At 37.2% G+C, this 26,000-nt stretch overlaps 3 protein-coding genes across 3 annotated transcripts; all 3 read right to left on the bottom strand.

Moving 5' to 3' along the window:
* Positions 1-1,579: 1,579 nt before the first annotated feature.
* On the bottom strand, positions 1,580-3,194 carry LOC125224675 (solute carrier family 22 member 12-like). The gene is made up of 2 exons (XM_048128102.1): positions 3,006-3,194; positions 1,580-2,511 (listed from the first exon to the last, which is right to left on the bottom strand). The coding sequence occupies exons 1-2, from the start codon at positions 3,018-3,020 to the stop codon at positions 2,092-2,094; spliced, it is 435 nt and encodes a 144-aa protein (XP_047984059.1). The 5' UTR covers positions 3,021-3,194; the 3' UTR covers positions 1,580-2,091.
* An 8-nt stretch (positions 3,195-3,202) lies between these two features.
* Positions 3,203-15,622, bottom strand: LOC125224674 (organic cation transporter protein-like). Its single transcript, XM_048128101.1, has 8 exons — positions 15,149-15,622; positions 7,441-7,634; positions 6,866-7,079; positions 6,249-6,489; positions 4,994-6,160; positions 4,379-4,572; positions 3,569-3,782; positions 3,203-3,229 (listed from the first exon to the last, which is right to left on the bottom strand). Exons 1-5 carry the CDS (start codon positions 15,580-15,582, stop codon positions 5,738-5,740), a joined length of 1,506 nt encoding a protein of 501 aa, XP_047984058.1. The 5' UTR covers positions 15,583-15,622; the 3' UTR covers positions 3,203-3,229; positions 3,569-3,782; positions 4,379-4,572; positions 4,994-5,737.
* LOC125224962 (organic cation transporter protein-like) lies at positions 3,565-5,397 on the bottom strand. Its single transcript, XM_048128480.1, has 3 exons — positions 4,994-5,397; positions 4,379-4,572; positions 3,565-3,782 (listed from the first exon to the last, which is right to left on the bottom strand). The coding sequence occupies exons 1-3, from the start codon at positions 5,395-5,397 to the stop codon at positions 3,565-3,567; spliced, it is 816 nt and encodes a 271-aa protein (XP_047984437.1).
* Positions 15,623-26,000: the final 10,378 nt, after the last annotated feature.

Raw genomic sequence — 26,000 nt, 5'->3', positions numbered from 1 at the left:
TACTAGAACCGCATTTTATACAAGATGCGTCTGGACCCGCATAAGTAAAAACTCAACTGTGTCATAAAATGAATGATATAATTGACCATTTATGCTTAATCAATACAATTTCTTAAACAATACGGGTTGATGTACTGGGTGGATGGTTGGGTTGGAGTACGTATCTATAAAAACAAAACTTGTAGATTAATGCCATTTTACATCGAGGTCATAGTAAGCGGTCCGTGTATTATGATGGAAGGTTTTTTAGCATTTTTTTTTTCTCATTTAATTGTAATTGCGTTCTTGATAAATAATTAACATTCATCGTCAACGTTATCAACATTATCTGCCATTTATCGATCCCGGTGAGCAATAAGGACTGCAACTCAGTCTGCAGATGCGAGATAATCTCAAAAAACTAATTTCGGGTTCCTTGTTTAAGACTCATTTTTCTCATTTTCCATTTTTTTGAGGATATTTAAGTAGACGCATTATATTATATTTTTATATATATTTTATTTGTACATCAAAAATTATAAACTAATAAGTTATAAACCATGTAAATTAACCTAAGTAAATCTAAATACAGCCTAAATTAAAACTAAAATAAAAATTCCCCCTTCGGCAATGTTCCGTAGATGCTAGCAGCATAACCTCGCTGAATCGCAACGCTTATGCGCTGAGCGAAGAAGCTGCCAGCTCTACGGTCCCCAGTGGCATCAATATTTTTTTTAAGACAGCGCCCCGTGAAGTTTCTTGGCACTTGGACCCCTAGGACCAAGAGTTTCAACGCCAAAAGCAACAAAAGTGTACTCTTGGCCCAGACCGCTATATTTTGCTCTTTTTCGACGCTCAGCCGCATCCGCCGCCGCACCCGGTGAGACGGAAGTGCCATGAAGATGGGACGGGGCCAGTGTATTCACGCATGTAGCGTCCCACACTAACACCCGCCCCATCTCCCACGGAATCAATGTCATCCCGTCAGGTCTCTTCCCGTCATTCCTGACCATTCCAGGAGGCTCCAGCAAAGCCGGCAGGTTTGCGCTGGTGAGCGCTCGTCTCAAGACGTCGTTGAGGGCCGAGTGCCTAGAAAAACGCCCTGCACTTTTCTGACACGAAAGCCCATGGTGGCCGCGCATATCCACTTGGGCACCACACGGGCACTTATGAGGAGCGCAAACACGAACACCCAACCGCCAACAGGTAGGATGTTGGTTCCAAAAAAGTGCCAGTGTGCACCGAAGGGAAAGCATGCAAACAGGCCCCGGCCTCCTTAGTCCCCACAGCCAAGAGTCTGGCACGTTCAGAACCTGTACTGTGGCTAAAAAGGTCGTCGTACACTAGTTCCGATTGTTGTTTACCTTTGATTTGAGACAGAATAAAGATAACACAATTGTTATCTTTATTCAGTCGTACAAGTGCAACTTCAAGGTGAAATGTAATATGGCCCAATTTTGGTAGTTTAAAGTAAATGTTGTTTTTTCGCAATGTATCTAAGTAGCACGTTTTTTTAAACTCATTGTTGCACGAAAGTAAGTAGGACAAATAGTAATTGACGGCCGAGGCGGAGACGAATTCAACGAACATGTGATCTTATGTACTGGCAAAGGGTGTGTCTTATTTACTGTTTGACGGAGCCGGGAAACGGTAATTTTGTTTAACACAGCCGCCTGAAATTTGTTTTTTGGTCTTTTATGCGTATTTCAAATGAAGTTGTACCCGGATCTAATATTACTATTCAATATACTGACATGTTTTTTTGTCGTAAAATTCTTGTAAATAATACAAGTCACGGATTACTAAGGCAAAAAATGCTCAATAAGGATAAAAATCTCGTTATTGAATTTAAGGAAAAAGGTACCTAAAAGTACTTACCTTATTCATTTGTAAAGTATTTTTGCGAGTACCAGATTATTTGAGTTACTAAATTGCAGTAAAAAAAATTAGTGACGTTGTGCTAAATGTTGCCACCAGCGACAAACATCAGGGTCTGAATTCTCTTGTACCGTCAGCGTGATTTCAGGTTCATCTGGTCTATCTTAATTTGCGTTCAAAATCTTACAATTAGGTCTTTAGTAAATATTACAAAATTTTACTATTGCATTTTAATTATTTCGTATGATCTAAGTTGTCTTCTAATTTCTTCCCTTTTGTCTCTGGCAAAACTAAACAACTGATTACACCTAATAAAGACATTGTTGAGAATATTAAAGATGGCATCCAATGAGGCCCAAGATTGGCTATAAAAGGCGCAGTCATGGCTCCGGCCTTTGCTCCACAAGAACCCATACCATAAGCCATGTTCCTTAACGGAGTAGGAAACAATTCTGAGACCCACACGTATACAATGTTGAATGTAACATTAACTGCCCAAAGTCCGATGATACCGAAAGTCAAAGCAGTCCAATGATTTCTCGGTGTAAAAATTAACACGAACATGGTCAGGCCCAAGATGATGAAATTACTTATCATAGACAGTTTTCTACCGAAAACTCTGCTCAGCCATGTAGCAACCAAACAGGCTGGTATCTGAAATAAAAGCAGGGTGATATAGTCCGAGGGCCAGAATAACCCGAAAGATTTTGACAGTGTATTCCTGACCACATTTAGAGACTATAATGTCAGCATATAAACTTTATCTACTGGATATCGCCTAGTTTCAGAGTTAATATCAATTTAAAAAGAAAATATTTTCTTATTTAGTACAAAAAGCCCTTTTACTGGTGGTGACGCTATTATGGAGAATAGTCTCACTATAAAAAGTGAGAAGTAAAACCTTTCAAAAATGAGGCTTTTAGAAAAAAACGTTAAAACTCATTTTAAGTGCCAGTTTTATGAATAACGTTTACTTTTTACGTGAAAATGAATAGTAAAAATTCTCCAAAAGTCGTACCTAAAACATTTTTTGTTAATTTTTACATCAAAAATACGTGGTTATTCGGGTTATTCGGGCCCACGGTGGTATTATAATTCAATGAGCTCTAGACTGAGAACTCTAGGCAGACATTTGTTATTAAACATACCTGAACGAGTCCCATCACAACAACAGAAAGATAAACACTCGACCCCAAAAAAGTGCAGTATTGGTTGATGCCAAAAAAGCAGACTCCGTTGACAATCCAAATGCAAATACTCGCTAAACTTCTGACAATTAACGTCTTCGACTTGAACAGATCGAAGTATGTGGCTTTGTTATTGTCATTTATTTCCTTGGGGATAGAGAAGAGTAGTAGAAGTCCGGTTGTTACTGAAAATCCAAATATGTATAGTAATTTAGTTTCAGCTTCATAGATACATATTGCACTGTAATAATAGTATTATTTTTTGTTTCCGACCACTCGTTTTTGTAATATAATATTATTTCTTTCTTTCTTACATTGTAAAATCCGATGGGTACTGAATTTGTCTACAAGTTGATTAAATCTACAGTGATGCAATGCTATGGTTAGGCAAATAGGCAGGCGTGAAATGGAGAGCCTATGTAAGCATTTCACATGTTCCGAAATATGACATTCATACACAACCCACCAGCAATTTTCAAAACTAGATCTAGAACTTAATCTACATTTTAAAGAACAATGCTTACCAAACAACAGCCTTCATCATAATCGTCCTTGCCTTTTCCCCTTGCCCCCTAGACATCAGCCACCTCGGGGACTCAGGTAGAAATATTTGCAGGATCATCAACAGAGCTGACACAGTGCAGATAGACAGCAGATAAACTCGCCATGTGGGGGCAAAATGGGCGAATACCACCAAGGTTGCTTCCGCGATTCCGTCGGGCAAGGAGATACAGGCACCTGTTGAAAGAAACAACAATTGTGCAACAATTCATTTATAATAGAATAAGTGCATAAATTGTAAGTAGCAATAGGTGTTAGGTGTATAATTTGGGTCATTTACACACTAGGCTATTACGAATGCAGACGGCAGTTGTTTTCAAAATTCTCAATAAACCGTTCATGCGTAACACGCCAGACACAATTAGTATAAATTAGTATAAATCACAGATGTGTACAATTAGTATAAATCACAGATGTCATATAAACCATAGATCAAGCAAACGTATCTACTTAGCGTGTCAAATGAACTCAGTGAAATCCACTGAGTTGTCCGTCTTTAATCGCAGCTTGCAGCTTTCGGGCGTCAATTTTTGTAAGTTGAAGTCAACAAAAACATTAAAAATGCCTCGTTACATGATATTTAATTGCAACAACATAAAACTTATCAACACTCAAGGGCCTGAGACATATTTAAAATCACAGGCAAGTAACAACTTCAGTACAAAATCTGACACGCTCGGCCGCCATACAAATAAATGAACTCGTTTCTTCTATCTAAATCTAATTCTGTGGTATAAATTATATAGGTGACTAGCGCGCCAAAAATCACTTACCAGTAACCTCGCGATATTTGGCTCCCACGACCTCCAGCACCAGAACAACAGCAACAATCATCTGGCCACCAGTGGCGATTCCAGTGAGGAACCGTAAACCGCAGAATGTCCAATAGTCGGGAGCAAAGCAAGACCCTAACATGAAAACTACCACCAGGAAAGCGGAGTAAAATATCGCTTTACTACGGCCAAATCTGAAAGGAAAGAGTTCTTTTTTATCACTGTTTTGTTTACCATTTTTTAATGAGTATGTTAACTAAGACAATTTTTATTTGTACGACTAGCAAGGTTCAGATTTTACTGTTAAAATCATTATCGGAAGGTTTTGTCCAAATGTATTTAAGTATCGTCATCATGCTTGCAATTTTCTCACTTAACATTATCAACGTGGATCATTCACTCTCACACTTAATATACTTGCCAAAACGTGACGGATGCTTTAACCACGTAGATAAGTCATAAAATTGGAAACATACCTAATAGCCGGGCAGCATTTCTTTGTTTTTATCACATTGTTTCATCGCTTAGAAACTAGAGGTACAAAATCAAACAAGTTTTCAGAATGAAAAGCACGTGCTATGCATAAAAATAAATTATTGTTAAATTTAGAATTACCTGTCCGAGATCCATCCAAACAAAGAGACTCCAAAGAGCAAACCAAACATAAGTATAGTCTGTGCGAAACTAGCCATCCAGGCTCTATCGCAAATCAATCCAAATTCTTCTACAAAACCTTTAAGAAATAAGCCCTCTTCAAACTCGAAATCATACTTGATACAGTTCTCATAGCAAGTTGTAGGGGTCACAGTCACTGGTTGAGTTCCGTTGAATCTAATACACGTAAAACTGTTGTCGTAGGTCAGGAACATTATGTTTAGCATGTTCCACATAGCCAAGAATCTGGTCAAGGACGCGAGAATGCACACTTTTGCTTGCCACCAACCGAACGCACCAATTGTTTTTTCAATATAATCAATATCACTTTCTTCATCTTTCTTAGCCGTCTTTTCAATTTCCATATCAAATATATGACACCGCTTAGTAGCGAGTATTTGAGATGTTTCACCTTCGTTGGTTAAAATTAGAATGAAGATAATACCTACTCGCATTCATTTCACGTGCTACATTTGTTAAACCAAGGTCAGGGCCTAATCCGGTATTTTTGTTCCTTAACTTAAGAATTAGTAGGTAATTAATACCCAAAGAAACATGCAGGTTTTGTAGTATTAAAGAGTTGTGGTAATTAATAGTTGTCCGTATTGACAATTCAAGTGTAATTTGTAAGTATGTTAATCATTGCCTTAATATAATTAATTTTACTTGTACGTGTACTTAATTAAAAATAACTTCTTTATGTTTTTATTTATCTGCATGATTTATATCGTCTTCCAATTGTTTTCCCTTAGTCTCAGGCAAAACGTAACTAGCGCCTACAGCTAAGAACGATACAGCTGAGAATATCAACGATGGCACCCAATGAGGACCAAGATTTGCTATAAAAGGTGCAATCATAGCTCCAACCTTAGCTCCTGAGGACCCCATACCGTAAGCCATGTTCCTTAATGGAGTAGGGAACAATTCAGACACCCAAACATATGCGACGTTACAAGTAATATTAACTGCCCAAAGTCCAATGATTCCTAAAGTTAAAGCGGCCCAGTGATCCTTTTTAATAAAGATAAGTAACAACATAGTCAGGCCAGTGATTCCTAAATTACTTATCATGGTTGCTTTTCTACCGTATACTTTGTTCAACCATGTTGCGACGAAGCAGGCAGGAAGCTGAAATTAAAATAAAACTTTAACCTTATCTATTACACAATGTGAAGTCATCGCTAATATTTGATTGGTTAATTTCTGATATAAATACCTGAATCAAGCCCATTACTATAACAGACAGGAAGACATTGGAGCCCAAAAACGTACAATATTGGTTGATGCCAAAGAAACACATTCCATGAGTCACCCATATGAAAATGACTGCCAGAGTTTTAATGGACATTTTTTTGGATTTGAATAGGTCCAAATACGTATTATTGTTTTTCTTTTTTGAATCGACTGGAGTTTTGCTGTTAATATTTTCTTCTAGAGAAGCTGCATTCAGTTTGTTACTGAAATAAGTAATATATTAATTAAAGTCCATCCACTTTATTTATGTAATATTTATTTCCAGACACCAAGGAAAGCAAAAACGTTGTCACACAAAACACAACGGGGGTTAGCAAAAAGTGGATCATTTTGCTATATATACATACATACAACATACATACAATCACGCCTCTATCCCATAAAGGGGTAGGCAGAGCACATGAACTACTCAAGTTTCAGTGCCACTCTTAGCAAAAAGAGGTTGAATGAAAACTAAAATTGTGACATTATTGCTATAATATGTTTTAACAGAAAATTCTAATTATATTGCAAAATTTGTGAGAACCGGATCCTTTTCCCAAATTACGTCCTTAATCATAAAAAAAAAACATTTCTTACCACGTAACAGCCTTGGTCATAATCATCTTTGCTTTATCAACTTGTCCCCTAGACATCAGCCATCTTGGAGATTCGGGCAACAATATCTGGATGAGCATTAAGAGTGCTGATGCAGCGCTGATGGAAAACAGGTAGATCCTCCAAGTTGGGGCGAAGTGAGCGAAAGCGACTAGGGTTGCTTCGGCTATTCCGTCCGGTAAGGAAATACAGGCGCCTGTAAGAAGATTTTTTTAAATTACAAATTAAAGCTTGATTTCTCTGAACTTCTACACTATGGGGCAGTTACATCAACCACATTTGATAGACACGTCAACGTCACGCAACAGAGGTCTATGGAATTTCCCACGCAAAAAATTTGCGAACGCTTTAACGGTGACAGATGGTTTGATACAACCGACCCGAGGTTTGACATAGAAAAAATAAATATTTAAATTATAATTTGTCCACGGCTCGTTACAGAAGCGCCATTTTCTTTCAGTTTGTCAAAAAAAGTCGAAGGGCGCAGATCGTCTGTTAAGCTTGAACCACAAACCAGCTCACTACACAACACACAAGCTTATGAAATATGAACAAACCTGCAAGCTCACGATGTCTGGCTCCTACCACTTCCAGCACGATCACCACAGCTACAATCATCTGCCCGCCCGTGGCCACTCCCATGAGAAACCGAAGGGCGCAAAAGGTCCAGTAGTCTGGAGCGAAGCTTGAACCAAACTGGAGGACCACCACGAGACAAGCTGAGGAGATTATAGCTCGGCTGCGGCCGAATCTGGAAAAGAAAAAATAATTTCATAAATAAGTTTCGTTGCTGGTTTTCCATCTACCTACGAGTGGTGCTCTTTATTTTTAGAATGTTACTGTTGTGTCGATTTCCGTCCCCGTACTATATCTATACCTACCTATCTGCGTAGCTATACTTATGCATTTTTACCCTCTCGTTTAGTTGCAATAAATCAAGTTTAATATCCAGACGCGTTTGACTTACTACTTGCTCCCAAGCAAAATTGAACCTTATCCCGTAAAGAACATGGTCCATACGAACCAAGATGCTCGGACAGTGACTCGTAAAAATAATTGGTTCAATAGAAAATTAGTGTAATTTCGGTGAAATAACGTTAAATAACAGTTGAAATGTGTTTAATTCGTTGGACAAATATGCAACTCAAGTGAATTAAGCAAAAAGAACGATAAGGATTAAGACAATTCGGTGTTTTTAACAAAACAGTTTTGCATATTAATTAAGTGCTATAATCGAACTAAGGACAAGGTGTATTGTGCATACAAACGTTTTGTGGTTCTTAACTACAAAATATAAGACAGTACTGTGCCGTGTATTACAGTAGTGAGCCGCCGTGATTTGGGTGAAATTGTTGGACAATTTTGTGCGGCGCTCGCTTACCCTACTCATAAAAAGTTAACAAAGGACTGGAACTTTCCTACAGTGGTTACGTACTTTACGTGGTGTTTTTTTTTGACTGTATTTTGTGATAGACATTTACTACAATGGAAAACATTGAAAAACACATAGTTATTCAGGCCGATACTTTAGAAAAGGTGAAAAAGGCGTACGTTAACTACAAGAAATCTCCCCGGGAGAGATTAACAGCTGGTTATGTGAAGGGAAGAATAGATACACTGGAAACGTACTGGAAGGAGTTTAAAGCCGTACATGAAATGTTAATTTTGTCGGTCGCTATGGAACAGCGTCAAGCTACAAATTATTTCGCTGACAACATGTGTGAGGATTTTGAAGAAGTGTATTACACTTACAAAGGCGAAATGATGTCTAAGTTAGAAAGTATGGAGCCGACAAAAAGTGAGTCTAAACACACACCTACACCTAGTACACCTAGTACATCGAATAGTAGTGAAGTTAAATTGCCAAGAATTTCGCTACCTTCTTTTAATGGCAACTACACTGAATGGCAGTCTTTCCATGACTTATTTATGGCATTAGTGCATAACAATGAATCTTTACAAGATGTTCAGAAGCTACATTACCTAAAGAGCAGTTTAGCTGGAGAAGCGGAGGCATTGTTGCGACAATTTTCTATAACTGCTGAAAATTATAAAGAAGCTTGGTTAGTACTGAAGAAACGTTATGCCAATAAGAGATATATAGCGAACTGTGTTTTTAAGAAATTCTTTACACAAAAAACGTTAACACAAGAATCAGCTACAGCTTTAAGACAACTGTTAGACACTTCGGTAGAATGTATGAGTGCACTGAAACATCTAGGCTTACCTACAAATCATTGGGACGCAATCGTTAACTATTCTATAGTATCAAAACTGGACTCGAGCACTCACAAGGAATGGGAAGAGTTAATTAGCAGAGATGAGTCTGACGACTTACCTAGTTTTGATAAATTAAAATCGTTCCTGGAAAACAGATTTCGTACCCTGGAGATGGTTGAACCTGCAAGTAAAGTATACAAACCTGTGAAAACAAAGATGTTTCATGTAACTGCAACGAGCGAAGTGAAGTGCACATTCTGCAATGAAGATCATTATATATATCAATGCAAACAGTTTTCTAAGCAATCGATTGAAGATAGATACAGTTTTGTACAGAAGAATAATCTCTGTTTTAATTGTTTGATACCGAATCACAATGTATTCAAGTGTAAACAGAAGACAACTTGCCAGATTTGTAAAAGAAAACATCATTCGTTATTGCACCGAGAGAAACAAGCAAGTGGAGAGTCGCATACGTCTGGAGAAACAAATAACAACAACAAAGAGAAGATACAAACCGTCGTTGTTGCGCACACGTCATCGAGCGCATCACGAGGTCTACAACCTGGTCTAGGCACCTTGCTGACGACAGCATTGGTGCACGTCACAGCGGAGTCGGGGCAGTCACACGTGCTGCGGACTCTCGTCGACCAGGGCTCGGAGGAGTCCTTCGCGACTGCAAGGGCGGTCGATTTGCTGGGTTTGAAGAAAACCAAGGTCAGCGGAGTGATCTCTGCCGTTGAAGAGTGTGAGACGACAATCAAGCATAGGGTAACGTTGAACATTCAATCAAGGTACGATATTTCCTATTGTTTAAATGTAGATGCTTATGTATTGAAAACTATAACCCGTCAGCTACCATCTAGGGAAATTAGAAATCTTAATTGGCCACAAGTTTACGAAATAGATTTAGCTGACCCCACCTTTGGCTCACCCGGTAGGATTGATATTCTCCTTGGTGCGAAAGTTTACAGCAAAATCCTAGAAACAGGTTTAATGAAGGGACCAGGAAACTTTATTGCACAAAAAACACACCTGGGCTGGATTTTGTCAGGGGGTAATAATAATACATCATTTACTGTTTCACAGCACATTACAAGTCTACATGTTACTGGACAAATTGAAGAGGATAATAATCTCCTGAAGAAGTTTTGGGAGGTTGAATCTGAACTATACACGAAGCAGAGCATGTGGACAAAGGAGGAAAAACGGTGCGAGGAAATATATCAACAAACAACAAGGAGAGACGACACAGGGAGGTACGTAGTACAACTTCCTTTAAAGACAAACTTTGAAGACACTGTAAAATCGTGTGGAGATACAAAGCATCAGGCAGTAGTGAGGCTACAGCAGCTGGAAAGAAAGTTCGCAAGGAACGAGAATCTGAAAGCTGAATACACTAAGGTAATACACGAATACTTACAGCTGGGCCACATGAAGAAGGTCGACCCAGAAGACGAAGATAATGCAGTATATCTAGCTCATTGTGCTGTAATAAGAGAAGATAAAGAGACATCGAAGCTGCGCGTAGTTTTTGACGCGTCAGCAAAGGCCCCAAACGGATGTTCTTTAAACAGCAGCATGATGGTAGGACCTACAATACAGCCAGACCTGCGTAGTCTGGTATTTAGATGGAGAACTCACAAAATCTGTGTTGTTGGCGATATTATAAAGATGTATCGTCAGGTAAGAATGGACGACAAACACACAGACTTACAACGTATTGTATGGCGGGACAACACATCTGAAAGAATAGATAGTTATAAGCTACTTACAGTTACATTTGGGACAGCAGCGGCACCTCATCTGGCTGTACGTACTCTTCAACGTTTGGCTGATGATGAGCAGAACAACTACCCTCGAGGAGCGGCGGTAGTAAGAAACTCATTCTACATGGATGACCTTATGACAGGGCACGAAGATCTCGACGAGATAAAAGAAACCTGTAAAGAAATTAAGGCATTACTAAAGGCAGGTGGGTTCGAGATGCAGAAGTGGTCTAGCAACTCTGAAGAACTCCTGAAGGACTTGACTGATGACTTGAAGACTCCGGAACCTGTAAAAGATAAGAAAGAAATTAAATTAGACAAAATTATAAAGATACTGGGACTTACCTGGGATAGAAAGGATGACACTTTTCACGTTTCAGTAAACTTACCAGCGATCAGGACACCTGTAACAAAAAGAGTAATATTATCTGATGTCGCTAGCTTATTTGATCCCTTTGGCTGGCTCTCACCTGTTGTAATCACAGCGAAGATCATGATCCAAAAATTATGGCTTTGTCATTGTGGTTGGGATGATGAGCTATCTTCAGAGTTAGTTGACGAATGGATTAGCTTCAGAGACGAACTACAAGAGCTGGAAACGATTGAGATTCCAAGATGGATCAAGATGTCCTCTCGCTGCAAAGAAGTTGAACTGCACGGGTTCTCTGACGCATCGACACTTGCACTTGCAGCTGTAGTGTATGCAAGGGTGGTCGATGAGCATGATGTTGTTCATGTCACGATGCTGGCTTCAAAGACAAAAGTAGCTCCCCTGAAACAATTAACGGTCCCGAGGCTTGAGCTGTGTGCTGCGGTATTATTAGCAAAGCTGCTACATGAAATTTCAGGACTATTGAACATACCTATGCAGAGAATGTACGCGTGGACAGACTCGATGGTGGTGCTTTCGTGGTTGCAGTCCCCGCCCAGCCGGTGGCAGGTATTCGTTGGCAACAGAGTATCGTAGATCATCCAGCATATAGATAACGACAGGTGGAGACACGTCTCGACGGAACACAACCCAGCTGATCTTGCCTCAAGAGGTATCAGGGCAAGTGAACTTCCAAACAATGACCTTTGGTGGAGTGGACCCGCATGGTTAAAGAATACAAACACTGAGGTGTTACGGGCCACTACAATTCCAACAACAGACCTAGAATGTAAGAAAGCATTCTATACATCAGTACAAGACACGCCCATATGGGAAAGCTTTTCGTCTATGGTCAGGATGAAGAGAGTGATAGCACATTGTAAGAGATTTATAAACTATAAAAACAAAAGAAATAAAGAAATCTTGAGTGCCGAAGAATTAGAAGACGTTGAAATCTGCTGCGTGAGATATTATCAGAAAGCAGTATACAGCCAAGAGTTTGAAGACCTGAAAAAGAAAGGAAAGGTTAGAAACAAAAGTTCACTAATTAAACTTACACCGTACGTAGATGAACGCGAACTACTGCGAGTTGGAGGCCGGCTGAGTGAAGCAGATTTGCCAGAAGACGCTAAACACCCGATTATCGTACCAAGCAAGCAACATGTTGCGAGGTTAATAATAGCGGATGCACACGCCAAAACTTTACATGGCACAATCATGCAAACAATGACCTACGTCAGAAGTAAGTACTGGGTCATAAGTCTCAAATCTTCGGTTAAAGATTATATTCGGAAATGCATCGTATGCATAAAAAACAACGCCATTACGAGACAGCAGTTAATGGGCCAGTTACCTACTTCAAGAGTTACACAGAATCGCGCGTTCTACCACAGTGGAGTTGATTTTGCAGGGCCAGTGTACCTGAGAACGTCAAAGGGTCGAGGCCGTACATCTACAAAAGGCTACATCTGCTTGTTTGTCTGCATGTGCACCAAAGCAATCCACTTGGAAGCAGTAACTGATTTAACAGCTCAAGCATTCATCGCGGCGTTCAGGAGATTCGTCGCACGAAGAGGACATTGCTCACAATTATGGAGTGACAATGGGACCAATTTCATTGGTGGTGATAAAGAACTAAGAGCTATGTGGTCCAAGAGTACTAGCAACGTACCTAAAGAAATTGCTGAACTCTTAGCTAATGATGGCACAACGTGGCACTTTGTGCCGCCAAAGTCCCCAAACTTTGGAGGATTATGGGAGAGCGGAATTCGCTCAGCAAAGCGCCATCTGTTGAGAGTCAACGGAACTACGAAGTTGACATATGAAGAACTGGCAACTCAGCTGTGCCAAGTGGAAGCGTGCCTAAATTCAAGGCCACTCTGCCAGCTGGATGACACCCTGGATACACTCAATCCCCTCACGCCAGGACACTTTCTGGTAGGTGAGGCTCTGAAGAACGTTCCAGATACAAGTTATGAAACCAAGAAGTTACATCTGCTAACACGCTGGCAGCTCGTACAAAAACAAATGCAAGACTTCTGGAAGAAATGGCAAGCAGATTATTTAAACACACTCCAGTAAAAACATAAGTGATATGACGCTGTAACAGCACCCTGTATAGGAGATGTTGTTATTATAAAGGAGCAGGAGTTACCTCCAGCCAAGTGGCTGTTAGGTAGAATCACGGCACTGCACGCAGGGCCCGACAATTTAGTTCGTGTTGCAACGGTCCAATGCAAGGGCGATCATATTCTAAAAAGACCGTTATCTAAATTGATATTGTTACCTAAAACTGGTGATGAATAAATAACATACATCAAAGGTAAAAAAAATAATGAGCTATGGTGGGCGGTTAAATTTATTTCGCATGTTAATAAATTTTTAGGTACTTATAATTCCGGCCGACTGTAGTTATAATTTGTAATACCTACTCAATACATAAGCACAAAGGTTTGCGAGAAAATTGTTGTTACTCTTTATTCCAAGCGCTAAGTAAAATATACCTACTTTGTCTTATGTAATTTATGCTAAGTGTATAGAAACTCTTAAGTATGTAATTTATAGGTAAATGCATCGATTACAATTTTGTAGATGTTAAATGTAAAACATAGTCACTTCCTATTATTGGGTCACCGAGCGGATCCCAAAATTCCTATAGTTTGTAGGTACTTAAACATACCATTGTAACTCATTACCTCCGCAAATGTAATTAAATGCTAACCTACATATAAATAAATAGGTATGTAAATCCTTAATTTGTTTAGATATTATTAAGTTTTCCTTGTTTACTTACCTATTCATCTTGTTTATCTTTAAAATAGAAGATGTGTTAGTTAAAACATTATCTAGCTATAAAGTTACTATGTTTTAAGTCATCCATAAAAACGAGCGAACATACATATACCTACAAACATAGAAACTCATTTCTATGACGTTAGTTAAATAAAATATTTTTAGTTATACAGTCCACTAAAATGTACCTATTCTATGTATGTATGTACACATATTTTGTTGTTATGGTTGACTCATTTACTCGTAATATAAATTTAGTACTTAGAAAGTAAGCATCATATTAGGTACTAAAATGTTGATAAAGATACCCTACGCGGCCACTCGATTATTACCTACGCAACGCAGGCAGTTTGTTGTTTACTTCAAGAAATTGAACTTGTTTATCAGTTATCCTCTTGCTTTGGCTCCTGCCAGCGTCGCTCGGATTATAATTCGTTATTTAGTGATAAGAAAGTGAAATGTATCAAAATCATTAGTTTCGTTAATTAGTGTTGAACTTAAAACATACGATAGTGATGTTAGTGCTTGTGATACCTAAGATGTGTTGGAATTTGGAATGCATTTTGGATGATATGATATTGTTCAAGCAACTAAGTATGTCCGTAAGTTTTAGGTTAAGTTTTTTTCCTAGTTAAGTTAAAAACTGTTGTTTTTGGTGGGCGGTATGTTGTGTCGATTTCTGTCCCCGTACTATATCTATACCTACCTATCTGCGTAGCTATACTTATGCATTTTTACCCTCTCGTTTAGTTGCAATAAATCAAGTTTAATATCCAGACGCGTTTGACTTACTACTTGCTCCCAAGCAAAATTGAACCTTATCCCGTAAAGAACAGTTACACTTAACACAAATTGCAAATTTTCATTTAAATTTCGTATTAAGAAACTACTGGAAAGTGTACTGCGTATTCAATTCCGCAATCAGAAGATATTCAATTCGATTCAATTCTTTATTGCTTCCATGTTAGTACAAGATTAACAGGTGGCAGATATAAAAAGAACAACACAACATGAGACCCTGTTAGGGTATTGCAAAGAATATAAATAAAAAACTATAACTAAAATATACACTAAGAATAAAGATAAGGACCAAATATTTTATAATCACATTACCTGTCAGATATCCATCCAAACAACCAAACACCGAACAGCAATCCAAACATGAGTATAGTTTGCGTAAAACTAGCCATCCAGGCTCTCTCACAAATCAGTCCAAACTCCTCCACAAAACCTTTTACAAAAATCCCCGTCTCAAACTCGTACTGAACGCAATCATCGTAGCACGTTGACGGTGTAACATTAGCTACTTGAGTCCCCTTGAATTCAACACAAGTGAAGCGATTGTCATATGTCAGAAACATGATGTTTAGCATGTTCCACATCGCAAGAAATCTTGTCAGAGATGCAAGAATGCATACTTTAGCCTGCCACGCACCAAAAGCACCAATTGTCTTTTCAAGATAGTCATCACTATTTCCACTTTTCTTTACATCTTTCTTAGATTCTACGTCACTTAATTTAACATCTTTAGGCTTTTCTGTATCCATATTGTTAAATTCTAATTTCAAAATCACGAAGATGCTTCGCACTCGTTGGCTGCAGTTAGAATAAACATTGCAGGACTCATTAGTTTTAAGCGCAAATTTTGCGAAGTCAAGGTCAACGTTGAAGAGATACTTAAGTACTTATGCTAGACACTTAATGGTTCGCGACAGACAATAATGATGGGGAAAACAGACATCGTGTCTTGGTCAAGGTGAATCTTACAAACGAAAATAACAGATGGTATTTTATTAATGGTTAATGAGAATAGATCAAGTTTAATTGAAAATTAAGGCTAGGGCTAGATGTGCTAAGTACACAAACTTGTATGAAAATAGATGGGCATTGTAGGTTATAAAAGCTATTGGGCCTAATTAGCATACCGTCATAGTTACGTTGTCGTTAAGGGTTAGTAAAATCAAATTGCTGAACCCTAATCCACATAAAAACTTACGCTTTTTGTGCCTAATTGCACACGAACTCTTGTTCAATGACTTGCAACTTTTGTTAAAAATAAATATGTGCTAAAGACATACCTACCCATATAACTATAATCATTAATGATTGAGAGATTCCTTATCCCCATCAATTAAAAGATTGTTGTCGCATCCCTATAATATTTTCCCCTAAAAAATTTTCAGCTCTTGCAAATACACCGTCCCTTAAAAAACCGGGCTTTATTTTCATCGGCTCAGAATTTTCTTCAAAGTTCATTCATTAACAGCTGTCGCCATCAAAACCCTGACGTGCCGTCGAAGCGCAAATTAACGGTGTTTGTTATTCACTTTTCTTTCACGTATTGGGGATCCACAGGTTTGCCAACTTGAGAACATTTTATTTAAGTAATATAATGTTACTAAAGCTGGAGATGCCGTCATATTTATGTATAGTGGACGTTTCCGTTCTTCTTCGTACCAATACGAAAGTCGCCGCCTACATACTTCGCAAGTACAAAGAATGGAGAAGGCCACTATGTCGACGACAACAACGTACAAGGCGAAATCTGCGATTTTTTTTTGTAGCAGATAGCACCTTGTACGTTGGTGGGTAAGGTGCAATTTTCTGAAAAAAATAATTGCAGTTTGCACCCTATACGTTGTTGTCGTCGATATGACGGCATTGCTATCCTAGGAAACCAGACCTTTAGTCCGTCGGAAAGCAACGCCCCATGACCTTTCGGCGCTGTACCTTTATAGTTTCTCCTGACATAAGTTTTCGGTGGACGTCCGGTAAACTGTCATGGGCCCCCTTTATTGGAATGATATTTATTACATCTTCAATTTAAAAAAAAACCGGCCAAGAGCGTGTCGGGCCACGCTCAGTGTAGGGTTCCGTAGTTTTCCGTATTTTTCTCAAAAACTATTGAACCTATCAAGTTATAAAATAATTTTCCTAGAAAGTCTTTATAAAGTTCTACTTTTCTGATTTTTTTCATATTTTTTAAACATATGGTTCAAAAGTTAGAGGGGAGGGACGCACTTTTTTTCCTTTAGGAGCGATTATTTCCGAAAATATTAATATTATCAAAAAACGATCTTAGTAAACCCTTATTCATTTTTAAATACCTATCCAACAATATATCACACGTTGGGGTTAGAATGAAAAAAAATTCAGCCCCCACTTTACATGTAGGGGGGGTACCCTAATAAAACATTTTTTTTCCTATTTTTATTTTTGCACTTTGTTGGCGTGATTGATATACATATTGGTACCAAATTTCAGCTTTCTAGTGCTTACGGTTACTGAGATTATCCGCGGACGGACGGACGGACGGACGGACAGACATGGCGAAACTATAAGGGTTCCTAGTTGACTACGGAACCCTAAAAATGGGTATATATAGGGACTAGTAGTAAGATGTCTCAGCTGAGTCGACTACATATTTATCTATCCGAGCAGAAACGACTACATTAAATATGCATACTCTTGGGTTTTTATCTTATCTTAAACACCCGAATCTTAGGATTAATTAGGTGTTTGCAGACAAAAAACAAATAGATGAGAACGTCGTTGTACCACTCTGCATCATATTGTCTTTCCTATGTAAAGTACGCGCGTTCACAAGCGAGACGGGAAAGATTACGTACCTACTACCTACCAGCAGCGGCTGGTTCATAAAAGCCGATTCCCACCGGTTTGCCTAAAATTGATTGCTAGTAAAGTGCCTAATGTAAAAGGTACGTTTATTTTTGCTCAGTGTTGCCTAGCACAAATTTTCACCAGCCGCCACTGCTACCTACTTCAGAAAAAACGAAACTTTTAGAAACATTGCAAAGAAAAAAAATAATTGTACCTACCGAACCCCAGTATAAATGTAATATCCATCTTAAAATATTTTAATATCCCGATGAAGAAAAATGGGTAGACGCGACCCTCGCGTTGCGAATTTTTAGAAGAGTTTTAATCAGTTGTCAAGCGATTTACAAATTAAACAGGGCCGTGTTATGAAGAAATATGGCGGCAGCCCCTGCACGTTTCCACTGGAGTAAGACATTTTATAAGAAAAATATTGAGTGATTTAACGTCATTTTGAAGGTTACACTTGGTTAGCGCGATGACCCAAAATTAGTCTTGGCCATCAACACAAAAGATGAATGAGACTTAATAAGATTTTCATTTATTTCTGGTAAATAACATATTTACACAATTTTAAAACAATATTGCAGGTAAATTAAACTAATATAAATCTAAAATTATTTTAAAAATTTACTTAAAATAAAAATTAAACTAAATAAATCTATAATTAAACTAAAATAAATCTAAAAACGGCCCCTGTGGCATAGTACCGAAGACGATGGCAGCATTTCCTCGCTGGATTGTCAAGCTATTACGCTGAGTGAGGAAGCTGCCAGCTCTTCGGTCTCCGGTGGCGTCTCTTAGTCTCTTCGACAGGTCCTTGAAGAGACTTAGAGCGCCAGGACCCCACGTGCCAATAAGATTCAAGTAGGGACGAAATCAAATTACAATTTCTTATTTTGTAGTTTTAAACACAAGATCCTAAATAAAATAACAATAACTTCATAGACTAAAAACATTTTGACAGTCTACATATAATAATAATAATAATAATAATAGCCTTTTATTTCATGCAACTATAGATTACATTAGATGTGTAGATACATTTTTTTTTTTTTTTTTACATTTGATCGGTAACATGCATTTACCTACTTTAAACATATTTCAATTGAATAATAATATCGCGATAACAGACTGCTCATGAAATAATTATTTATACTAATTGATTTGCGAATTATTGTTTACTAATTAATTTCTAAAGGATAATAAATTAATGAATTGATTACATACTTAATAAATAAATAAATTAATTAATTGCATGGCGCTTTTCGCGCAAAGGCCTCCCCCAAACGTTCCCATTCTTTCCTGTCTAGAGCCGATCTCCACCAGTATTTGTCGTGGCTTTTCAGGTCGTCTCTCCATCTAAGTTTAGGTCTGTAGTTTTTCCTTTTACTATATCTGGGTCTACATATACAAAAACTTAACTTTGATTTCATTTTAGCCTCGTCAGCCTCGTCCTTACTATATTGCAATTGGAATCTAGGTTCACATTTTTAAAATTCAACACAAATGGTTACTTGACCTTGCATGGCTGGATAAAATGTGCGCTCAATGAGCTAACTGCGACACGTCGTATAAAAGCTAAAATTATCGTGCCGTACGTCAACGCAAACGCGTCCCAAAGAAATACAGGCGGTCTTCACAAAAAGCTCGCAGATTTCGTCATCAATTATCATTATTACCGGCGGTGGCGGTGACGGCCGTAATTGGGTTTACAAATGGCGTCTGGAGGATCATTCGATAGGTATGGAATTGGTTTTATTTTGATCTTTGAGATTTGATTTCGGTTTTTTTTTGGTTGGGTGAAAATATTCATAAGGAGGTAAGGTAACTGTACACTATTCCGGGATAGTAAAATGTGGTACATTATTCCGGGATACTTTGGTTTTTGTCGTAAAATAAGGAAACTATTAGTAAAATCTTAATTTAAGGCACTATTTTATTAACTATAGATCAAATAGAACCGAAAAAGTCGATTTTCGAATATCTATCATATCTTTTGAAGCCGTGAGGTACCTCCAAACGCGTCAGTCGCAACCACGCAGTGGTTTCTATGGGCGTGTTTGACGGTGAGCTTAACGCGGCAGCGGAACTTCTTAAGGGTTTACTGTGATGCGGGTAAGTTTATTTATATTAAATTTGTATCATAATTGTCTTATAGTTATTAAAAGACATTTATATCATCTTTTCAAATTAATTTAAAGCATATTTTAATTAAAATACCCGCTCCCGGAATAATGTACACCATTTTGACGCGGTGTACATAATTGCGGGATTATCCCGGAATAACGGAAACACAGTCCGCAATGTTTTTATGTTTTATTACTATTTCCGGTGAAGTATATTTATATATTTGATGTAAATTTATTGAGTAAAGATTACAGATTATAGTGACATAATTACGGTACATATATTTTTTAGATTTTAGTCTCATAATTGAGTACGAAATGTATACTCGTTGAGTAATACGTGCGAAATATTGGAGTGTGGCATCGACATTAAATTTGTTTTATTTCACAAAATTAAAGCACAAAGGTTACTTATTTCGATGTTTTGAGTATAATTGTTATATAATCTTCCAATGTACTAAGAAAAAAATCTTGTTTGTCTTTTAATATAGCCTTCGTTTTGACTGCTGTAATTAAGTACACGACTTTATATGAGTGTATCTTATTCCGGTATGCCTATATAAAGTATATTAAAATATAAAAACACAAAATAAGGTATAGAGACCCGACTATTATGTTTTTAAACTTCCTTAGTTCGCTAAAAATCTTTATACCGCATATTGGTTTGTCCGTCAGTCAGTCTGTCCGTCTACGATTTAGCTCAATCATTATTACTACTAGAAAGCTAAAATTTACATGAGGATAATACATAATAGGATAGACATATATATAAAATAGTAAAAATGCAATTTTTATAACCGGCAATAGCTTCTGGATTGATATTAAATTTAAAAAAAAACCCCGACATTGTAAAGCGTTTTTCATCAAACATGGCTAAGAACACTCGACTAATTCAGCTTTCAAACGAAAAAATCTAATCTAAATTGGTTCATCCATTCGAAAGCGATGCCTTAGACAGACAGTAAAACTTATAACACCCTGTCATTATATCATACAATAGTTAATACCGTAAAATATCATATTTCCCGTCCCACCCCAACACATCAAAACATTGCCAATTATAAAAAATACACTCTGTATAAGCATCTATCAAAACGATATGTGCATTTATATATTTATGTAAACAATATTTTTAATTCGTTTTTTACATTATGCTTCAACAACGTGGACTTTAAAGGTATCCCGTAATTACGTACAACGACTCCCGGAATTGAAGCCATACCAAAATTGTATCCCGGAATAATGGGCAAACTAAGGGTTAAGTAAAACAACGGTAATTTCTATAAATTAGAAGTTACGATGCAAAATAGTGTCTTAAATCCATCGTAGAAGACTTATCCTTAAAATAAAATAATTAACACGACTAGAAACTTCAAATATTTTTTACAATCCTCACTCAAAGTAGGAAACGTCTTAAGTTCCCGTAATATGGGACAGTTACCTTAGGTATACCTACTACATCCCGATTTACCTCCTCTTTTAGAATTATGTGGTCCATGTAAGGTTTACAGAAAAATGTATGAACTCGCCCTTTCGGGTATGTATGAGCATATTAATATTTTTAATATTCATGAAATAGTACCATCTCGTTGCCATAAAAGGGTCAACTACGTTAATATCAAAAATGAAGTTTTTGTTTAAAGATTGTTTTACGACAATGACATATTAGTATCATATCGCAGTATTGCTAGTAATACTAACGCGAGTGATATTTAAATACCAATGAAATGATATCACATAGACTGAAAACTCAATAAGTTGATATAAGAAATCTCGCTTAGTTCTAATAAAAATTGTCAGTGTTTGTAAACATAATATATTACTAACTATATCAAACAATAGATAAGAACAAGTACATTAGTACAACATAAAACACAGACAAGTCTGGCAGTAACATATTAATCAAAACTCGCAATGAATCAAGACAGTTATCAAGTGCAAATAACAGTTAATTTTAACCGAGACAATAACCGTTAAATTAACGCGAGGTGTCGCCGTTAATAACGCCGATAATGTCACATTTAATTGTGACAGATTGTTATTAACGTTTATTGCCTGTGTGAGACATACATACAGGTCAGAGGTGAAGATAAAATTCTTTAAGAACTAATTAGAGAAATGAAAGTAAGTAGTTGTTTCAAGAATTAAATGGAAACTTTAATGAAATGGATGAGATAAAAACTGACGCACACGACGTTAAATTGAATCTCCCTTTCATGTCTCGATTTCAATCAAAATTCATCTTCTGTGTAAGTTTTAATCAAAATACCACTGAAAATGTATCTAACAAGTACAATACCAACTATCACCTATTTATTTAACCTTTATTGCACAAAAGCCTCTGGTGTTTCGGGTGTCCATGGGCGGCGTTCATCGCTTGCCATCGGGCTACCTGTCTGCTCGTTTGCCTCCTATCCCATAAAAAAGAAAACCTTAAAGTACAAAAGGTGAACATAATGCTATAATATCTAGACATTAAGTGTGTGTAATATCTAGACACGCGGCAGCGTGTCAAGCCAAGTTCAAGTAACAGAACTGGCGAGCAGCACCGTAATATTACACGAATCATTTGGAGACACTTTTGACCCCCTCATAACTCAAAACGATTTCACATAAACGTGTCAAATTTGGCTCATATATTGAGACTTGCGAGGTAGATATGTGCTCCAAACACATCTCAAAGACAGACATGGCAAACGGACAAGTCAGGCAGGCAAAAAGATCGAGCAATGTGTGCTTGCACCTCTTAATAACAATTGCGGTATAGTGAGAGAGATGGGGTGTGTAATGATTGGTATAACTTTTTTTGGTATAGTAACATTTGATATAACAACATTTGGTATATTTTTAAAGGATATTATCACTCATTTGACATAATTAACATTTGGTATAACCACAAAAGATCTACTTTTATTTTGTATAATCATTATTTCGTATAACAATTATTTATAATAACCGCTATATAGTATAACTATCTATTGATATACGACTAGTATAATATAACTAGCAAACAGTATAAAACATTTAATGAATTAATTTTATTCTTTTTTTAAAGGATCACAGTTCTAACCTAACCTAACCTACTTTTCTGACAGTAGATGTGTTTAAGGGTCACAGTTCTAACCTAACCTATTTTTCTGGTAGCAGCGCGTTGTGTGTAGGGGTCACAGTTCTAACCTAATCTACTTTTCTGGTAAATGCTGGATCTAATTTATTGTACAATTTTTTTATTCTAAGTATTCTAACTGTGCTTTATAAGGAATTACTTTGTGTTATACAATTTATTTAGTATCGGAAATAAGCATTATACTAAAAGTATGTTATAATAAATGTTTTTCGAAAAAATGATCATTTTATTAAATAAGAATTATACAATTTGTTAGTATATTATTTGTTGTTATATGATTCAATAATTATATCAAATGATCGTTATAACGACTAAAAATATATCAAAAAAAGTTATATCGATCGATACGCACCCAGAGAGATGATGCTGCAATCTATCCAATTAATTAGTTGACACGTAACCAGCGGGCTGGGTCATATATGGCACAGCGGATCAGCATTGCCATACAACGTGGCAATGCTAACAGCCTTCTGGGCACGTTGCCAGTGGACGGCGATTTGGGGCAAATATTTTATTTATAGTTTATTTATAAGTTTAGATTTTAGTTTTAGTTTGTAGTTTTATTTAAGGGCCTATTTTATTGTTTCTATTATTATGTACTATTGAGTTATTATATTGAATACAATTATTTTTAGCCAATATACTTTTTGTCTGTCTGACATTATTACGTATGTTTTCAAATAGATCAGTTTTTAACATCTGACCTTGACATTTTCTATGAGAGAGAAAAACACGTTATTTATAGCATTATACTCATTTTCTTCTGTTTTTGTTTACTGCCACCCTCCTTGTTAATTCGTCCAGATGAAAAGTTGAGCTATTAAGCCCCCAGTTTTTGCACTCTTAATCTCACAAGACAAATTGTTACCTCTCAAGAATTAATTTCGGAACGCCCCTCGTCTCTCATCGTTACTTCTTTAATGTTTTAAAAATAACGTTTTCTTCAATTAGCCTTTGATCTTCAACTGTTATTAAAATGTTTGATTTATTAACACTTGAGTAATTCTTTGTTTTAGATGGATATTGCGAACGCGACATAAAAGGCAAACATTTGAAGTTCTAAGTATAGATATATAAACAATCTTCAGTTCAAGCTAGATGCAAATTAATAGGTATATTAATTTATCCACCTGGGCCTTTTTTGACAAGACAAAACCGCCCAAGACTATGGAAGGCAGAATCAGACAATTAATTTAGTTATTAATGTAATTTAAGAAACGAAACTGTGACATTGCAGTGACAGGTTGCCAGCCTGTCGCCTACGCCACAATTTAACCCATATCCCATAGTCGCCTTCTACGACACCTACGGGAAGAAAGGGGGTGGTGAAATTCTTAACCCGTCACCACACAGGCAACACACAATGCAGGCAGGTCACTGCAATGTCACAGTTTCGTTTTCTTTCAACCCTTTATTTGCCAAGAGTGGCACTGAAGCTTTAGTAGTGTCATGTGTTCTACCTACCCCTTTATGGGATACAGGCGTGATTGTATGTTGTTGTGATTATAGGTCACACGCGTTGGGCTCCAGGGATCCTTTAGGAAGGCAAAAGATCGGCCTGCGTGGAGAGCACTGCAACGTACAGCGACTTATGGTGGTCACGACTCTCAATCATGAGGTTTCGACGAAGAAGAAGATGTTGTATGTTGTAATGTAATTTAAGTACTAAACCCCTTATTCATAAACGTACTCTAAAGTTATCAAGCCGATAAAGTTCATTTGTCCTTTTCTATCACACCAATACTTCGGAAAGGGACCGCCACAGATGTCATAATATACCATAGATCAAGCAAACGTATCTACTTAGCGTGTCAAATGAACTCAGTGAAATCCACTGAGTTGTCCGTCTTTACTCGCAGCTTGCAGCTTTCGGGCGTCAATTTTTGTAAGTTGAAGTCAACCAAAACATAAAAAATGCCTTGTTACGTGATATTCAATTGCAACAACACAAAAATTATGAACAATCAAGAGCCTGAGACATATTTAAAATTACAGGCAAGAATCAACTTCAGTACAAAATTTGACACGCTCGGCCCCTATACAAATATATGAATTAGTTCTTCTATCTAAATTAAGTTCTGTGGGGACCGCAGAGAATCAACCGCAGCAGATACCGAGAAAAAGTCATCATCGTCTCACACATCCCATTTTATTATGCGTAAGGACATTGGACTAAAAGGATTATCATACTTGACGACCGGTTTGGCCTAGTGGGTAGTTACCCTGCCTGCTACGCCGCGGTCCCGGGTTCGAATCCCGGTAAGGGCATTTATTTGTGTGATGAGCAGAGATATTTGTTCCTGAGTCATGGATGTTTTCTATGTATATAAGTATTTGTATATTATATATATCTTTGTCTGAGTACCTATAACACAAGCCTTCTTGAGCTTACCGTGGGACTCAGTCAATCTGTGTAAGAATGTCCTATAATATTTATTTATTTATACTCCTTGCGCTATCTCAGCGTTAGCTCCGCTTTGACAACAAACCCCAAGATTTGGGGTAGGCCCGAATTTTAATTCATAGTGTAATTTTTATATCAATCCCTCAAAATCAGCAGTTCTCAAAAAGTTTGTACATAGCCACGTCAGCAAATTTTAATTGATCCTATTTTGTTACTAACATTTAGTGATATAAGTCGACTTTCGTAAGATATATACAGGATAATTGTTATAATTAATAAAATGTAGATACTAGAGAACCTTAATGACGAAATAAAACTTACTAAAATCTCAATTCAAGAAATAAATCTTTCTAACAAAAAAGGAATAATAAAAACAAATTTAACAACTTTTCGAGAACTGCACAAATATTCTTCATTATATCAAAAAGCCAAGGCTCTTTTACAGAACGTTGCGGTTATATTAAGAAAACGTCATGCTTACTAAAGCCACGTCGCTGACCAAAAAGATAACTCCCCAAAACACGGACCCAAATGTTCTCAACAAATTATCCGTAGTAGACTCTTAAAGTGGATTCTAGGCATTTCTGGGTGTATTTGCGGGCCATAATTCAGAAATATCGCGACCCTGCGCCATTACGCTGAGAAACGACCTCGGGACAGATTCATAAAAGTCGGGGAACTAATCTT

Source organism: Leguminivora glycinivorella, chromosome 3 (assembly GCF_023078275.1).
Source record: "Leguminivora glycinivorella isolate SPB_JAAS2020 chromosome 3, LegGlyc_1.1, whole genome shotgun sequence".
Lineage (NCBI taxonomy): Eukaryota > Metazoa > Arthropoda > Insecta > Lepidoptera > Tortricidae > Leguminivora > Leguminivora glycinivorella.
This window is presented reverse-complemented; position numbering and strand designations above follow the sequence as displayed.

Bases quoted from the DNA above. Each gene is read 5' to 3' on its own strand.
- LOC125224674 (XM_048128101.1), bottom strand. From the start codon at position 15,582: ATGGATACAGAAAAGCCTAAAGATGTTAAATTAAGTGACGTAGAATCT. The intron at 7,080-7,440 runs GTTTGTTCATAT...ATCTTCTTACAG, and splicing joins CAGACATCGTGAGCTTGCAG to GCGCCTGTATTTCCTTACCG. The intron at 6,490-6,865 runs GTAAGAAATGTT...TACTTATTTCAG, and splicing joins ATGACCAAGGCTGTTACGTG to TAACAAACTGAATGCAGCTT.
- LOC125224962 (XM_048128480.1), bottom strand. From the start codon at position 5,397: ATGGAAATTGAAAAGACGGCTAAGAAAGATGAAGAAAGTGATATTGAT. The intron at 4,573-4,993 runs GTAATTCTAAAT...CTTTCCTTTCAG, and splicing joins TTTGGATGGATCTCGGACAG to ATTTGGCCGTAGTAAAGCGA. The intron at 3,783-4,378 runs GTAAGTGATTTT...TTCTTTCAACAG, and splicing joins CAAATATCGCGAGGTTACTG to GTGCCTGTATCTCCTTGCCC.